This window comes from Salvelinus alpinus, chromosome 1 (assembly GCF_045679555.1).
Source record: "Salvelinus alpinus chromosome 1, SLU_Salpinus.1, whole genome shotgun sequence".
In the NCBI taxonomy this organism is placed as follows: Eukaryota; Metazoa; Chordata; class Actinopteri; order Salmoniformes; family Salmonidae; genus Salvelinus; species Salvelinus alpinus.
The window spans coordinates 112264803-112282820 of NC_092086.1; the positions used below are offsets into that span (position 1 = coordinate 112264803).

At 48.0% G+C, this 18018-nt stretch overlaps 1 protein-coding gene across 3 annotated transcripts in view; it reads left to right on the forward strand.

Moving 5' to 3' along the window:
* Nucleotides 1–18018, forward strand: part of LOC139539061 (AF4/FMR2 family member 1-like) — a 66681-nt gene that overhangs the window by 41992 nt on the left and 6671 nt on the right. For all 3 annotated transcript variants that reach the window (XM_071341775.1, XM_071341765.1, XM_071341785.1), the window contains exons 8-16: nt 2363–2516; nt 5848–6810; nt 9580–9671; nt 12971–13184; nt 13365–13456; nt 13564–13627; nt 13745–13881; nt 14135–14206; nt 14397–14490. In XM_071341775.1, coding sequence (XP_071197876.1) covers nt 2363–2516; nt 5848–6810; nt 9580–9671; nt 12971–13184; nt 13365–13456; nt 13564–13627; nt 13745–13881; nt 14135–14206; nt 14397–14490 — 1882 coding nt within the window. The remainder of the gene's footprint in view (nt 1–2362; nt 2517–5847; nt 6811–9579; nt 9672–12970; nt 13185–13364; nt 13457–13563; nt 13628–13744; nt 13882–14134; nt 14207–14396; nt 14491–18018) is intronic.

Here is an 18018-nt window from a genome sequence, read left to right on the forward strand (position 1 = left end):
GGGCTGTTCTGGTGACCGTATTACCGCCACACCGGGAGTCATGACCCGCAGTAAAAGTCCACGTGACTGCTGGGTCTCCGTAATCTGTTATGCACTCTGGACATACGTTTGTAGTACTCAACTCGCTAACGACCGTCAGGTCACTAATGGCCTGGTACTCAGGGATCTATTGTCCCTCTAATCACTCCGACATCAATGACAATTAAATCTAAAAAATCTCATCAAACACATGATTCAAACAGTATTGTGCTTTTAAAACTCACCTCACTATGATTTGATCAATTTTAAAGATGGAAGTTCCAACAGCAGGTTGGAACTGAGTGTAAAACATGGTCATTGTGGATGTTGTTTTAAAGCCTAACATAATGAAATGGACAGCGCTTTCTAAGGGGGTGATTAATTCAAAACACCCAAATGAATATAAGAGTTTATCCATATGCATAGGCCTATATATGAGCCCAATCATAGCCTACTGTATATTACGCATGGCAGAAAAACGTTTACAAATGTTTTTTTACCTTTATTATTTTACCAGGTAAGTTGACTGAGGACACATTCTCATTTACAGCAACGACCTGGGGAATAGTTACAGGGGAGAGGAGGGGTGATGAATGAGCCAATTTGGAAGCTGAGGATGATTAGGTGACCATGATGGTATGAGGGGCAGATTGGGAATTTATCCAGGACACCAGGGTTAACACCCCTACTCTTATGATAAGTACCATGGGATCTTTAGTGACCACAGAGAGTCAGGACACCCGTTTTAATGTCCCATCTGAAAGATGGCACCCTACACTGTGATTTTTTAAAAGATGTCTTTGGTACATAATTGGTCTAGCTAGGCTATACACCTTTTTGAGTGTGGACTGTATTATTATGTATAGTGGATGGGCTTGCTACACGTCACTTTTATGCTCAACATAGCCACTTCATATGATCACTCGCTCTGCAATGGACTGGCCTGTGGCCACAGCCAGCCACTTATACAAGAGTGGGTCTAATCCTGAATGCTGATTGGTTAAAACCACATTCCAGCCGGTGTCTATTCCACAAGTTACCACCGGCTAAATCTATGATGTTAAAATGCCTATTTACTCCGTTCCATCTGACTGCAAATCCACAGTTTGTGATGGTGAATATTAAATGGATTTTAATTAGACATTTTTAAATGTAGATGTTGCAAAGGCGCATATCAGCAGCTTTTAATGTGTGGAAGGCTAGAGATGCTAAATGTGTTTTTATTAATTAACGGGAGACCGGGAGTCATCTGCATGACCATAACCGGCTGAGTAAATGTCATCACCGATTCACCCCTTAATCTTAACTCGATACATAACTTTTTAATAAACAGTATTGCTTTTTTTTTTTTGTCATGCTGTGTCAGGATATGAGACTTTCATTCTCTGTCCTATCTTAACCTGCTGATCTGATTTGAATCTGTGTCTGTCTCTGTGTTCTCTGGTTGCGAGTAACCCTACTCGGTCTCAGTATGGTTGTAACCCTACTCGGTCTCAGTATGGTTGTAACCCTACTCGGTCTCAGTATGGTTGTAACCCTACTCGGTCTCAGTATGGTTGTAACCCTACTCGGTCTCAGTATGGTTGTAACCCTACTCGGTCTCAGTATGGTTGTAACCCTACTCGGTCTCAGTATGGTTGTAACCCTACTCGGTCTCAGTATGGTTGTAACCCTACTCGGTCTCAGTAGGGTTGTAACCCTACTCGGTCTCAGTAGGGTTGTAACCCTACTCGGTCTCAGTAGGGTTGTAACCCTACTCGGTCTCAGTAGGGTTGTAACCCTACTCGGTCTCAGTAGGGTTGTAACCCTACTCGGTCTCAGTAGGGTTGTAACCCTACTCGGTCTCAGTAGGGTTGTAACCCTACTCGGTCTCAGTAGGGTTGTAACCCTACTCGGTCTCAGTAGGGTTGTAACCCTACTCGGTCTCAGTAGGGTTGTAACCCTACTCGGTCTCAGTAGGGTTGTAACCCTACTCGGTCTCAGTAGGGTTGTAACCCTACTCGGTCTCAGTAGGGTTGTAACCCTACTCGGTCTCAGTAGGGTTGTAACCCTACTCGGTCTCAGTAGGGTTGTAACCCTACTCGGTCTCAGTAGGGTTGTAACCCTACTCGGTCTCAGTAGGGTTGTAACCCTACTCGCTCTCAGTAGGGTTGTAACCCTACTCGCTCTCAGTAGGGTTGTAACCCTACTCGCTCTCAGTAGGGTTGTAACCCTACTCGCTCTCAGTAGGGTTGTAACCCTACTCGCTCTCAGTAGGGTTGTAACCCTACTCGCTCTCAGTATGGTTGTAACCCTACTCGGTCTCAGTATGGTTGTAACCCTGTTTCTCTTTCTGGTCCCTCAGTACGGTTACAGCAGCACATTCCAGTGGGGTGGAGTCAGCCAGCTCCAGTGACTCTGACAGCAGCTCGGGGTCGGAGTCGGGCAGTGAGAGCAGTGAGAGTGGGACAGAGGCCCCCCCACAGCCCCTCAGGAGTAGCAGCCCACCTGTGACAAAGGTACAATCACACAGCACACTGATTAGTCGTGCACTCAGAACACTTAAGTAACGTGCTTTGATCATATATACAGTGGGGCAAAAAAGTATTTAGTCAGCCACCAATTGTGCAAGTTCTCCCACTTAAAAAGATGAGAGAGGCCTGTAATTTTCATCATAGGTACACTTCAACTATGACAGACAAAATGAGAAAAAAAATTCCAGAAAATCACATTGTAGGATTGTTAATGAATTTATTTGCAAATTATGGTGGAAAATAAGTATTTGGTCAATAACAAAAGTTTATCTCAATACTTTGTTATATACCCTTTGTTGGCAATGACAGAGGTCAAATGTTTTCTGTAAGTCTTCACAAGGTTTTCACACACTGTTGCTGGTATTTTGGCCCATTCCTCCATGCAGATCTCCTCTAGAGCAGTGATGTTTTGGGACTGTTGCTGGGCAACACGGTTTTTCAACTCCCTCCAAAGATTTTCTATGGGGTTGAGATCTGGAGACTGGCTAGGCCACTCCAGGACCTTGAAATGCTTTTTACGAAGCCACTCCTTCGTTGCCCGAGCGGTGTGTTTGGGATCATTGTCATGCTGAAAGACCCAGCCACGTTTCATCTTCAATGCCCTTGCTGATTGAAGGAGGTTTTCACTCAAAATCTCACGATACATGGCCCCATTCATTCTTTCCTATACACGGATCAGTCGTCCTGGTCCCTTTGCAGAAAAACAGCCCCAAAGCATGATGTTTCCACCCCCATGCTTCACAGTAGGTATGGTGTTCTTTGGATGCAACTCAGCATTCTTTGTCCTCCAAACACGACGAGTTGAGTTTTTACCAAAAAGTTATATTTTGGTTTCATCTGACATTCTCCCAATCTTCTTCTGGATCATCCAAATGCTCTCTAGCAAACTTCAGACGGGCCTGGACATGTACTGGCTTAAGCAGGGGGACACGTCTGGCACTGCAGGATTTGAGTCCCTGGCGGCGTAGTGTGTTACTGATGGTAGGCTTTGTTACTTTGGTCCCAGCTCTCTGCAGGTCATTCACTAGGTCCCCCCGTGTGGTTCTGGGATTTTTGCTCACCGTTCTTGTGATAATTTTGACCCCACGGGGTGAGATCTTGCGTGGAGCCCCAGATCGAGGGAGATTCAGTGGTCTTGTATGTCTTCCATTTCCTAATAATTGCTCCCACAGTTGATTTCTTCAAACCAAGCTGCTTACCTATTGCAGATTCAGTCTTCCCAGCCTGGTGCAGGTCTACAATTTTGTTTCTGGTGTCCTTTGACAGCTATTTGGTCTTGGCCATAGTGGAGTTTGGAGTGTGACTGTTTGAGGTTGTGGACAGGTGTCTTTTATACTGATAACAAGTTCAAACAGGTGCCATTAATACAGGTAACGAGTGGAAGACAGAGGAGCCTCTTAAAGAAGAAGTTACAGGTCTGTGAGAGCCAGCAATCTTGCTTGTTTGTAGGTGACCAAATACTTATTTTCCACCATAATTTGCAAATGAATTCATTAAAAATCCTACAATGTGATTTTCAGATTTTTTTTTTCTAATTTTGTCTGTCATAGTTGAAGTGTACCTATGATGAAAATTACAGGCCTCTCATCTTTTTAAGTGGGAGAACTTGCACAATTGGTGGCTGACTAAATACTTTTTTGCCCCACTGTACACTGTGGGGGTCAGTTTCCTGGACACAAATTAAAGTTCTGGACTAAAGAAACTTGCTCAATGGACAATCTCAGAACTAGATTTAGGCCTCTAATCTGTGCCTGGTCCTATATGTTTCTTTACATTACATTTACATTACATTTACATTACATTTACATTACATTTACATTACATTTACATTACATTTAAGTCATTTAGCAGACGCTCTTATCCAGAGCGACTTACAAGTTGGATGCTATATTGTCTGTCTTGTCTGTAACCCTCAGTCAACTTGCTTTGTCCTTTAATTGATACAGTACCAGTCAAATGTTTTGTACACACCTACTCATTCAAGGGTTTTTCTTCATTTGTACTATTTTCTACATTGTAGAATAATAGAGAAGACATCAAAACTATGAAATAACACATATGGAATCGTGTAGTAAACAAAAAAGGGTTCAACAAATCAAAATATATTTGAGATTCTTCCCAAGTAGCCACCCTTTGCCTTGATGACCGCTTTGCACACTCTTGGCATTCTCTCAACCAGCTTCATGAAGTCGTCACCTGGAATGCATTTCAATCAACAGGTGTGCCTTGTTTAAAAATTAATTGTTGGAATTTCTTTCCTCAATGCGTTTGAGCCAATCAGTTGTGTTGTAACAAGGTAGGGGTGGTATACAGAAGAGAGCCCTATTTGGTAAAAGACCAAGTCCATATTATGGCAAGAACAGCTCAAATAAGCAAAGAGAAACAACAGTCAATATAGAACATTTGAAGAACTTTGAAAGTTTCTTCCAGTAGAAATCTGTTGTTTGGTCTGATGAGTCTAAATTTGAGATTTTTGGACTCATCAGACCAAATTATAGATTTCCACCATTCTATTGTTCGTGTTTCTTGGCCTCAGAAAGTCTCTTCTTATTATTGGTGTCCATTAGTAGTGGTTTCTTTGCAGCAATTTGACCATGAAGGCCTGATTCACACAGTCTCCTCTGAACAGTTGATGTTGAGATGTGTCTGTTACTTGAACTCTGTGAAGCATTTATTTGGGATTCAATTTCTGCGGCTGGAAATTCTAATGAACTTATCCTCTGCAGCAGAGGTAATTCTGGGTCTTCCTTTCCTGTGGCCGTCCTCATGAGAGCCAGTTTCATCATGGCGCTTGATGGTTTTTGAGACTGCAGTTGAAGAAGTTCTTCAAATGTTCCATGTTGACTGTACTTCATGTCTTAAAGTTATGATGGACTGTCTTCAGTATACCATCCCTACCTTGTCACAACACAACTGATTGGCTCAAACGCATTGAGGAAAGAAATTCCACAAATTAACTTTTAACAAGTCACACACCTGTTAATTGAAATTATTTATTTAACACTTTTTTGGTTACTACATGATTCCATATGTGTTATTTCATAGTTGTGATGTCTTCACTATTATTCTAAAATGTAAAAAATAGTAAAAATAAAATAAATCATTGAATGAGTAGGTGTCCAAACTTTTGACTGGTACTAAAATATGTATTTATTTATTTATTTTCGTGGTAATGACTGGAGTAGCATGGTTTCCAGGTGTTTGATGCCATTCCATTCGTTCTGTTCCAGCCATTCTTATGAGCCGTCCTCCCCTCAGCAGCCTCCACTGATATATATTTGTGTTTCTTTTCATTGGTCATATATTGTCTGTCCAGACGGAGGGCCCCGTGGTAACTAACTGGCAGTTGAACAACTGGATCCGAGTGAGCCAGCAGAACCCCAGCACAGAGAGCCAGAGTGACGCTCTACTGAGCCCTCTACCCAAACAGCAGCAGAGCCATGAGGAGGAGACCATTCCTCCCAGGGACTACAAATCCCACACACCCCCACATCGCCCAGAGTTCAGTGACGGTGAAGCCAAACCTCAACGCAGTGAAGGCGCTGCCCACAACCAGCATGTCCAACACAAGTCCCCGGTCGCCTCGCACGTTGGGAACAGCAGCAGCAGCCAGAGAAAGACAGTGGGGAACAAACACCCCTCCAGACCAGCCAAGGCTCCCCGCACCGAAGACCCTCAGGCTGGGTTACAGGTGGAGAGTGTGGAGGTTGTCCCCCGTGACAAAGACTCCTCGTTCACAGACAGGCCAAAGGTCAAAACGAAAACCGGCCGCAGCAGCAAGAGCAGCGGAGCCAAAATAAACAGTAGGAAGCCTGCCAAGCGTGGCGCCTCTGAGAAGAAGACCGAACAACCAGAGTCACAGGGTGGCCCCAAGGTGACTCTGGTGCTGGACTGTAAGAGGGAGAAGTCTCCTAGTCCCAGCCCTGCCCAGGAGGTAGACCTGCCAGCCCCAGCTGTGGTGAAGACCACCAGTGTCAGGACAGAGACCCTCCCGGCCCCTCAGAAGGGCCAAAAGAAGCCCCGGCGCCACTCTCTAGACCCAGCACACAAGGCCAAGCGGGAGTCCTCAGCCAAAGCTTCCAGGGTCCGCCAGGGGCCTCCGGGGGCCCTGCTGGTAAAGATAGAACTGAGCCTGCTGTCCAGGGTTCCCTCCCAGGGCTCCAGGCCTTCTTCAGGGGTCCAGGAGCCAGCCATCAGGAAGGGACCCAACACGGCCCCAGAGAGGGGGGACACCAACCCTGCTGCCCCCATCCCTACCAAAGTCTGCAAGAAGAGACCGGTAAGGTTGGCTTTTTGTTGTTATGATGAAATGGTATTCGTGGTGTTGTTGATAGTAGTGGTTGTTGTTTTTGCTTGATGAGCTGGTTTGGGTTCAGCAGCCCTTTGTAGTAGTAGTAACCTTCTCCCACTCCTAGCCAGGTGTATCAACAGTGCTATCGTACTCTAAAACACAATGGGGTTGTGCTTGCTATCATACCGGCAGACATCGTATCCCGTACTACCTGTACACCTTCCTGTTACGTAACGATTACGGCAACTGCACCCGTCCGCAACCGCAGGTCTCTCCAGAGGGGGGTGCGGTCAGCCCAACGCATCACCGGGGGCACACTGCCTGCCCTCCAGGACACCTACACCCCCCCCCCTCCCGGTGTCACGTCACAGGGAAGGCCATGAAGATCATCAAGGGCCTCCGCTATACCCGAGCCACGGCCTGTTCACCCTGCTACCATCTAGAAGGCAGAGACCGTGCAGGTGCATCAAAGCTGGGACTGAGACACAGCTTCTATCTCCAGGCCGTCAGACTGATAAACAGCTTCTATCTCCAGGCCGTCAGACTGATAAACAGCTTCTATCTCCAGGCCGTCAGACTGATAAACAGCTTCTATCTCCAGGCCGTCAGACTGATAAACAGCTTCTATCTCCAGGCCGTCAGACTGATAAACAGCTTCTATCTCCAGGCCGTCAGACTGATAAACAGCTTCTATCTCCAGGCAATCAGACTGATAAACAGCTTCTATCTCCAGGCCGTCAGACTGATAAACAGCTTCTATCTCCAGGCAATCAGACTGTTAAACAGTCACCGTTAGCAGGCCTTCACCCTGAACTTCAGTCACTGTTACTAGCCAGCTATCACCCAGTACTCTACCCTGCACCTTAGTGACTAACGTATGCCAGGAAAACATTCTTCACACCATTACACTACCGCCACCAGCCTGTACTGTTGACACCAGGCAGGATGGGTCCATGGACTCATGCTGCATACATCAAATCCTGACTCTGCCATCAGCATGACGCAACAGGAACCGGGATTCGTCGGACCAGGCGATTGTTTTTCCACTCTTCAATTGTCCAGTGTTGGTGATCTCGTGCCCACGGGAACCGCTGCTTCTTCTTCTCTTTATTTAGCTGATAGGAGTAGAACCCGGTGTGGTCGTCTGCTGCAAATAGCCAATCCGTGACAAGGAACGATGAGTTGTGCGTTCTGAGATGCCGTTCTGCACACCACTGTTGTACTGCTCTGTAATTTGCCTGTTTGTGGTCCGCCTGTTAGCTTGCACAATTCTTGCCATTCTCCTTCGACCTCTCTCATCAACAAGCTTTTTTTCGGCGCGTTGGAACTGCCGCTGATTGGATGTTTGTTTGTCGCACCGTCCTCTGTAAACCATAGACCACTCGTGCGTGAAAAGCTCAGGGCGCCAGCTGTTTCTGAGACACTGTAACCGACGTGCCTGGCGCTGACGATCATAACACGCTCAGTTGCTTAGGTCGCTCGTTGTTGCACATTTTAGCGTTCAATCAAACCGTAACGGAAAGTCTCGATGTCTGCCTGCTTTATATATAGCAAGCCACGTGACTCTCACTGTCTGTAGGAGTAAACCATTTTCGTAAACGGTGTGGTGTACCTAATAAATATATAACTACTGCTGTACACACCTTTTCTATTCATATACTGTCGATACACACCATTTTATAATATATATTCCGAACTCTGCATAGGCTCGTTTTTGATTTAAAAAAATAAATAATAATAATAATAAAAATAATAATAATAAAAAAATAAAAAATATTATTTATTGGGCCTCCCGGGTGGCGCAGTGGTCTAGAGCACTGCATCGCAGTGCTATGCTGCGCCACCAGAGTCTGGGTTCGCGCCCAGGCTCTGTCGCAGCCGGCCGCGACCGGGAGGTCCGTGGGGCGACGCACAATTGGCTTAGCGTCGTCCGGGTTAGGGAGGGTTTGGCCGGTAGGGATATCCTTGTCTCATCGCGCTCCAGCGACTCCTGTGGCGGGCCGGGCGCAGTGCGCGCTAACCGAGGGGGGCGGGTGCACGGTGTTTCCTCCGACACATTGGTGCGGCTGGCTTCCGGGTTGGAGGCGCGCTGTGTTAAGAAGCAGTGCGGCTTGGTTGGGTTGTGCTTCGGAGGACGCATGACTTTCGACCTTCGTCTCTCCCGAGCCCGTACGGGAGTTGTAGCGATGAGACAAGATAGTAATTACTAGCGATTGGATACCACGAAAAATTGGGGAGAAAAGGGGATAAAATTAAATACATTTTTTTTTTTATTTTTTATAAAAAATACAATATTTATTTCTTTGTTGTTTGGTCATTTGTGTGTATTGTTAGATATTGCTGCACTGTTGAAGCCAGAAACATTTAGCTACACCTACGATAATATGTGTACGCGACCGATTTTGATTACATTTAGAGAGACCAATCTATGGCTTAGTTCCAGAATGGAGTCGAATTGTTATGTACAGAATCTGGTTTGTTTTCTTTGGCTCTCTGCTGTTGAGGTGTACAGGGCAGCCTTGCCTCCTTCACAAGGCTCTTATCTAGGCTGTGCGTCATTGCCCATCTGAGGGCTGCCAACCTGTACGGTTGACTAACGTGTTAAAGTGGTAGTACTATGGAGCATGATGTCTACTTGAGGCTGTTTTGCTTTCAGACAATATAAATAATAATGGTCATTTCTCCATAGACGCTTGGTTTGCCCTTTTTATAACTGGAAGAAGAGCGAGCCTGTCTCTAATACGTTTTGTTTCTCAGGCTGAGAAGGATGTGAAAACCGTGCCAAGGAAGAAGCCAAAGCTGCAGAAAGATCTGAAACCCTCTTCAGGTCCTGGTTCCCGCAAGTCTGAGTGAGTAACGCTACACCTGCTCTCTCTCTCTCTCTCCTCCTAGCTAGTGAGTAACGCTACACCTGCTCTCTCTCTCTCTCTCCTCCTAGCTAGTGAGTAACACTACACCTGCTCTCTCTCTCTCTCTCCTCCTAGCTAGTGAGTAACGCTACACCTGCTCTCTCTCTCTCTCTCCTCCTAGCTAGTGAGTAACGCTACACCTGCTCTCTCTCTCTCCTCCTCCTAGCTAGTGAGTAACGCTACACCTGCTCTCTCTCTCTCTCTCTCCTCCTAGCTAGTGAGTAACACTACACCTGCTCTCTCTCTCTCTCTCCTCCTAGCTAGTGAGTAACACTACACCTGCTCTCTCTCTCTCTCTCCTCCTAGCTAGTGAGTAACACTACACCTGCTCTCTCTCCTCCTCCTAGCTAGTGAGTAACACTACACCTGCTCTCTCTCCTCCTCCTAGCTAGTGAGTAACACTACACCTGCTCTCTCTCTCTCTCTCCTCCTAGCTAGTGAGTAACACTACACCTGCTCTCTCCTCCTCCTAGCTAGTGAGTAACACTACACCTGCTCTCTCCTCCTAGCTAGTGAGTAACACTACACCTGCTCTCTCTCTCTCCTCCTCCTAGCTAGTGAGTAACACTACACCTGCTCTCTCTCTCCTCCTAGCTAGTGAGTAACACTACACCTGCTCTCTCTCCTCCTCCTAGCTAGTGAGTAACGCTACACCTGCTCTCTCTCCTCCTAGCTAGTGAGTAACGCTACACCTGCTCTCTCTCCTCCTCCTAGCTAGTGAGTAACGCTACACCTGCTCTCTCTCCTCCTCCTAGCTAGTGAGTAACACTACACCTGCTCTCTCTCCTCCTCCTAGCTAGTGAGTAACACTACGCTACACCTGCTCTCTCTCCTCCTCCTAGCTAGTGAGTAACACTACGCTACACCTGCTCTCTCTCCTCCTCCTCCTAGCTAGTGAGTAACGCTACACCTGCTCTCTCTCTCTCTCTCCTCCTAGCTAGTGAGTAACGCTACACCTGCTCTCTCTCTCTCCTCCTCCTAGCTAGTGAGTAACGCTACACCTGCTCTCTCTCTCTCTCTCTCCTCCTAGCTAGGGAGTAACACTACACCTGCTCTCTCTCTCTCTCTCCTCCTAGCTAGTGAGTAACACTACACCTGCTCTCTCTCTCTCTCTCCTCCTAGCTAGTGAGTAACACTACACCTGCTCTCTCTCCTCCTCCTAGCTAGTGAGTAACACTACACCTGCTCTCTCTCCTCCTCCTAGCTAGTGAGTAACACTACACCTGCTCTCTCTCTCTCTCTCCTCCTAGCTAGTGAGTAACACTACACCTGCTCTCTCCTCCTCCTAGCTAGTGAGTAACACTACACCTGCTCTCTCTCCTCCTAGCTAGTGAGTAACACTACACCTGCTCTCTCCTCCTAGCTAGTGAGTAACACTACACCTGCTCTCTCTCTCTCCTCCTCCTAGCTAGTGAGTAACACTACACCTGCTCTCTCTCTCCTCCTCCTAGCTAGTGAGTAACACTACACCTGCTCTCTCTCCTCCTCCTAGCTAGTGAGTAACGCTACACCTGCTCTCTCTCCTCCTCCTAGCTAGTGAGTAACGCTACACCTGCTCTCTCTCCTCCTCCTAGCTAGTGAGTAACGCTACACCTGCTCTCTCTCCTCCTCCTAGCTAGTGAGTAACACTACACCTGCTCTCTCTCCTCCTCCTAGCTAGTGAGTAACACTACGCTACACCTGCTCTCTCTCCTCCTCCTAGCTAGTGAGTAACACTACGCTACACCTGCTCTCTCTCCTCCTCCTCCTAGCTAGTGAGTAACGCTACGCTACACCTGCTCTCTCTCCTCCTCCTAGCTAGTGAGTAACGCTACGCTACACCTGCTCTCTCCTCCTCCTCCTAGCTAGTGAGTAACACTACGCTACACCTGCTCTCTCTCCTCCTCCTAGCTAGTGAGTAACACTACGCTACACCTGCTCTCTCTCCTCCTCCTAGCTAGTGAGTAACACTACGCTACACCTGCTCTCTCTCCTCCTCCTAGCTAGTGAGTAACACTACGCTACACCTGCTCTCTCTCCTCCTCCTCCTAGCTAGTGAGTAACACTACGCTACACCTGCTCTCTCTCCTCCTCCTCCTAGCTAGTGAGTAACACTACACCTGCTCTCTCTCCTCCTCCTAGCTAGTGAGTAACACTACACCTGCTCTCTCTCCTCCTCCTAGCTAGTGAGTAACACTGCGCCTGCTCTCTCTCTCCTCCTCCTCCTAGCTAGTGAGTAACACTACACCTGCTCTCTCTCTCCTCCTCCTCCTAGCTAGTGAGTAACACTACGCCTGCTCTCTCTCTCCTCCTCCTAGCTAGTGAGTAACGCTACACCTGCTCTCTCTCTCCTCCTCCTAGCTAGTGAGTAACACTGCGCCTGCTCTCTCTCTCCTCCTCCTCCTAGCTAGTGAGTAACACTACACCTGCTCTCTCTCTCCTCCTCCTCCTAGCTAGTGAGTAACGCTACGCCTGCTCTCTCTCTCCTCCTCCTCCTAGCTAGTGAGTAACACTGCGCCTGCTCTCTCTCTCCTCCTCCTCCTAGCTAGTGAGTAACACTACACCTGCTCTCTCTCTCCTCCTCCTCCTAGCTAGTGAGTAACGCTACGCCTGCTCTCTCTCTCCTCCTCCTCCTAGCTAGTGAGTAACACTGCGCCTGCTCTCTCTCTCCTCCTCCTCCTAGCTAGTGAGTAACACTACACCTGCTCTCTCTCTCCTCCTCCTCCTAGCTAGTGAGTAACACTGCGCCTGCTCTCTCTCTCCTCCTCCTCCTAGCTAGTGAGTAACACTGCGCCTGCTCTCTCTCTCCTCCTCCTCCTAGCTAGTGAGTAACGCTACACCTGCTCGCTCTCTCCTCTTCCTAGCTAGTGAGTAACGCTAAACCTGCTCGCTCGCTCTCCTCCTCCTAGCTAGTGAGTAACGCTACACCTGCTCTGTCTCTCTCTCCCCTCCTAGTTAGTGTCTTCATATCTATGCAGCGGATCCATCCACCCATAGCTTCTCTGCCCCAAACTACTTCTGGTATATCATTCTTCTTGTTTACCTTTTAACATTACAAAGATATTGGAGATGCATCAAAGAAAAGGTTTGGTGATTTCCAAGCACCTTAATTACCTCTCATTTGGCCATATGCCACCCTAGAGACTGGTCTGGGTGTCAGACTTGGAAAGTCCCCCCCCCCAATAGAGATCAACAACATTCCTATTCCCCTCATTCTACTCTCCCCTCTGTAACATGCTGTCTGGCCCGCTTTCCCACAGGACTGAGAGGAAGCGGTCTAAGGGGCCTCCTGTCCCTCTGCTGCAGCCCACCACCACTCAGGACCCTGGGAAAGGGCAGGGGGGCCACAAACGGCACGCGGTGGATGCCCCAGAGCCTAGCACAGCATCTGCAACCCACCGCAGGGACAGGGAGGCCTCCACACCTGTCAAGCACAAGAAGAGCGCTGGAAAACAACGCACAGAGCATGCCAAGGTAGTATATTTCAGTCCATTTTTATTGTATACATTAACGCATGTGTGTCAGATGTTTTAATGTTATACAAAGGAAAGAAGCTCAGTATTTATGTTGCATTAATTGGTTGTATGAAGCAAATGAGAATCAGATGTTGATATGAAGGCTGTTCTAATACTGTCTCGTCTGTGGTTCTGGCAGAAAGCCCCCAAGAGCAGCGTTGCCTTCTCCGTGCCTTCCCAGCCCACCGGGGCTGCCCTGTCCTCCAGACCCCTGCTCCAGTTTGAAGACAGGTAAACGTTCCTCCCTGTTTGTCATTGTTGTTTGAGTGGCCATTTCTCCATCGCTCTAAGGGGTGTTGTTGTTGTCTGATCAGTAACTCTGTTCCTACCGCCCACAGGCAGCAGCCAGTGGAGTATCATATGAAGGAAGCCAAAACACTCAAGCACAAGGCAGATGCCACGGTAACTGTCCCCTCTTTCTCTCTCAATTCTCCATATCTCTTTCACCTTCTCATAAAGAGACGAGCTCAGTGGATTCGGTGTCCCAATTTAAATCAAGGTCTGTGTGTTTTAATCCAGCCGGATAAGGTGGGCAAAGCTTTCAACTACCTAGATGCTGCCATGTCCTTCGTGGAGAGCGGCATCGCTATGGAAACCGATCCCCAGACCCCGAAGTCGGCATATACGATGTTCGCCGAAACCTTGGATCTGATCAGGTGAGCAACCCGAAAACAAATGTGTTCTAGATAGGGCTTCTTAGCTGTAGGGAGTAGTCTATGCACTGAGACATAGAAACAGAAAAATGGAATGAAATTATGATCAAAGTCCCCTTCTGACTGCTGACGTAACACAATTTGGATGTGTGATCTGGGACAGGATGTGAAACTCCTTTGCTTTACTGTGTTTGCTGTGCTTTGTCTAGTTGTGTTGTTGTTTTTTTTAATATACCACGTCTGCCGGTCTTCACAGGTTCATACTGAAACTAAAGGGCTCTGTGAACCCCTCGGCCCCTGCTACAGACAAGGACTTTACAGTTTTATGGTAAATAGATAACCACAACTATATTTAATGTCTACCCTGCAACACCACAGTTTACCATATTTCTGTTAAATGTAACCAAAATGTAAAGTAGTGGCACATTGGATCCATTTTTTACCTCAGAAGTCATTTAAATGAAATGTTCCTTGGAGAGGATTATGAGAATGTAACCTTGTTATTTTCTGTCTGGCAGTATGAGGGGCCTGTCCCTTCTACAGATGGCCATGTTTCGCTACAAACGAGAAGCAGCACTTAAGTATTCAAGGACCCTCACAGATCATTTCAAGGTAGGCTTCTAGGATTACGTGTTTGTCGTTTTGTTTCTTAGTCTACACACATGTTCTGAGGAATCGACCAGGGATGTTCTGAGGATTCGACCAGGGGAGTTCTGAGGAATCGACCAGGGGAGTTCTGAGGAATCGACCAGGGATGTTCTGAGGAATCGACCAGGGATGTTCTGAGGAATCGACCAGGGGAGTTCTGAGCAAGCGACCAGGGCAGTTCTGAGGAAGCGACCAGGGCAGTTCTGAGCAAGCGACCAGGGCAGTTCTGAGGAAGCGACCAGGGGAGTTCTGAGGAAGCGACCAGGGGAGTTCTGAGGAAGCGACCAGGGGAGTTCTGAGGAAGCGACCAGGGGAGTTCTGAGGAAGCGACCAGGGGAGTTCTGAGGAAGCGACCAGGGCAGTTCTGAGGAAGCGACCAGGGGAGTTCTGAGGAATCGACCAGGGGAGTTCTGAGGAATCGACCAGGGGAGTTCTGAGGAATCGACCAGGGGAGTTCTGAGGAATCGACCAGGGGAGTTCTGAGGAATCGACCAGGGGAGTTCTGAGGAATCGACCAGGGATGTTCTGAGGAATCGACCAGGGGAGTTCTGAGGAATCGACCAGGGGAGTTCTGAGGAATCGACCAGGGGAGTTCTGAGGAATCGACCAGGGGAGTTCTGAGCAAGCGACCAGGGCAGTTCTGAGCAAGCGACCAGGGCAGTTCTGAGCAAGCGACCAGGGCAGTTCTGAGCAAGCGACCAGGGCAGTTCTGAGCAAGCGACCAGGGCAGTTCTGAGCAAGCGACCAGGGCAGTTCTGAGCAAGCGACCAGGGCAGTTCTGAGCAAGCGACCAGGGCAGTTCTGAGCAAGCGACCAGGGCAGTTCTGAGCAAGCGACCAGGGCAGTTCTGAGCAAGCGACCAGGGCAGTTCTGAGCAAGCGACCAGGGCAGTTCTGAGGAAGCGACCAGGGGAGTTCTGAGGAAGCGACCAGGGGAGTTCTGAGGAAGCGACCAGGGGAGTTCTGAGGAAGCGACCAGGGCAGTTCTGAGGAAGCGACCAGGGGAGTTCTGAGGAAGCGACCAGGGGAGTTCTGAGGAAGCGACCAGGGCAGTTCTGAGGAAGCGACCAGGGCAGTTCTGAGGAAGCGACCAGGGCAGTTCTGAGGAAGCGACCAGGGCAGTTCTGAGGAAGCGACCAGGGCAGTTCTGAGGAAGCGACCAGGGGAGTTCTGAGGAAGCGACCAGGGGAGTTCTGAGGAAGCGACCAGGGGAGTTCTGAGGAAGCGACCAGGGGAGTTCTGAGGAAGCGACCAGGGGAGTTCTGAGGAAGCGACCAGGGGAGTTCTGAGGAAGCGACCAGGGGAGTTCTGAGGAAGCGACCAGGGGAGTTCTGAGGAAGCGACCAGGGCAGTTCTGAGGAAGCGACCAGGGCAGTTCTGAGGAAGCGACCAGGGCAGTTCTGAGGAAGCGACCAGGGGAGTTCTGAGGAAGCGACCAGGGGAGTTCTGAGGAAGCGACCAGGAAGCGACCAGGGGAGTTCTGAGGAAGCGACCAGGGGAGTTCTGAGGAAGCGACCAGGGCAGTTCTGAGGAAGCGACCAGGGGAGTTCTGAGGAAGCGACCAGGGGAGTTCTGAGGAAGCGACCAGGGCAGTTCTGAGGAAGCGACCAGGGCAGTTCTGAGGAAGCGACCAGGGGAGTTCTGAGGAATCGACCAGGGGAGTTCTGAGCAAGCGACCAGGGCAGTTCTGAGGAAGCGACCAGGGCAGTTCTGAGCAAGCGACCAGGGCAGTTCTGAGGAAGCGACCAGGGCAGTTCTGAGGAAGCGACCAGGGGAGTTCTGAGGAAGCGACCAGGGCAGTTCTGAGGAAGCGACCAGGGGAGTTCTGAGGAAGCGACCAGGGGAGTTCTGAGGAAGCGACCAGGGGAGTTCTGAGGAAGCGACCAGGGCAGTTCTGAGGAAGCGACCAGGGGAGTTCTGAGGAAGCGACCAGGGCAGTTCTGAGGAAGCGACCAGGGCAGTTCTGAGGAAGCGACCAGGGCAGTTCTGAGGAAGCGACCAGGGCAGTTCTGAGGTCACAGACGAGCCAGAAGTTTCACCGGATGTATAAATCTGAATCATCCGGTTGGCATTTCCACTCACCCCCAAATATGGTGACGAGAGGAAGTGGATGAAGATGGAGCGAGATGGATTTTGGCCGTCATTCTGCAAATTTTCTCATTTGATTTAAACATTTGATCCTCGTACAGTTTTCTGTTTCCAAAACTAGAATCTGTTTTATGAAGAGTGGACTACATCTTTTTGTTTTCTTTACTGTTTGCCCAAGTTTCCAAAAATGTCATTGTTTAGGAGTGGAAAATTGAATATAGTTATTGCACACACGCATTTCAGACTAGGTGTTCGCTAATGGAAATATGCAAATACATGCTAGAACGTGACAATAAAATCTCGTTAGCTCATGCTTGGCACTGCCCACCTCCTTGCTTGTTCTGCCCAATATGATTAATTTGCTCCCATTGGAAACGACAGCCTGTGGTCCATCTTGGCTTAGTTAAATAAAGGTTAAATATAATAAAATATTTGTGTTAGTTATAAAGAATATCATTGCTGAAGTGCATTTTTTTTTGGTCCAGGTCTAGATCAATGACTGTAAATATGAATGGACCATGCCACCGATTTTTGAAGCCAAATTAAGTTGGTTAAGATGGCGTCTCATGGAGAAGACAACATGCCGTTTGAGCTACTCCAGGAAGTGATGTTGCAGGCTAGCTCAGTGCTGCCTCCTCGACCGGGGTGCTGCAATTAGCAACTAAATGTTCCTTAGAACTTCTTCTTTGTGCGATTTTCAAATAATTGGTTCAAGGACATACATCTGGTTGATTAGAAGCAATTATTGGTACCATGATTTTGTCTTCTAAACATTTTTGTTTATTTACATGAAGATTGACCAAGAAGATTGCAATTTTTCCATTCACTATCACGGGGGTCCTGTTTTCTGCAAACAATGACTGCAGTACTGTGGTCGGTCTTAAACTTCCATGGTTTCAATGAGAGGGGGCAGTCATTCTCCCCTGGTTTAAATCTATACTGAACAAAATTATAAACGCAACTTGTGTAAGGTGTTGGGCCCATCTTCGCTGTTGGAAGTAGGAGCGCTAAGTAGTTGAATTTATTTATATTGACTGATTTCCTTAAATAATTTTTTTAACCTTTTTTATTTAACTGGGGAAGTCAGTAAAGAACAAATTCTTATTTACAATGACGGCCTACCCCGGCCAAACCTGGATGACGCTGGGCCAATTGTGTGCCACCCTGTGGGACTCCCAATCACGGCTGGATGTGATACAGCCTGGATTCGAACCAGGGACTGTAGTGACGCCTCTTGCACTGAGATGCAGTGCCTTAGACCGCTGTAACTCAGTAAAATTGTTGCATGTTGCGTTTTATATTTTTGTTCAGTATATGATTCTGGGGAAAGTGATCTTTGGAGCAGTCAACCTATGTTTTTATTTATTTATTTAAACGTTTGAAATAAAAAAATAAGACATTGTCT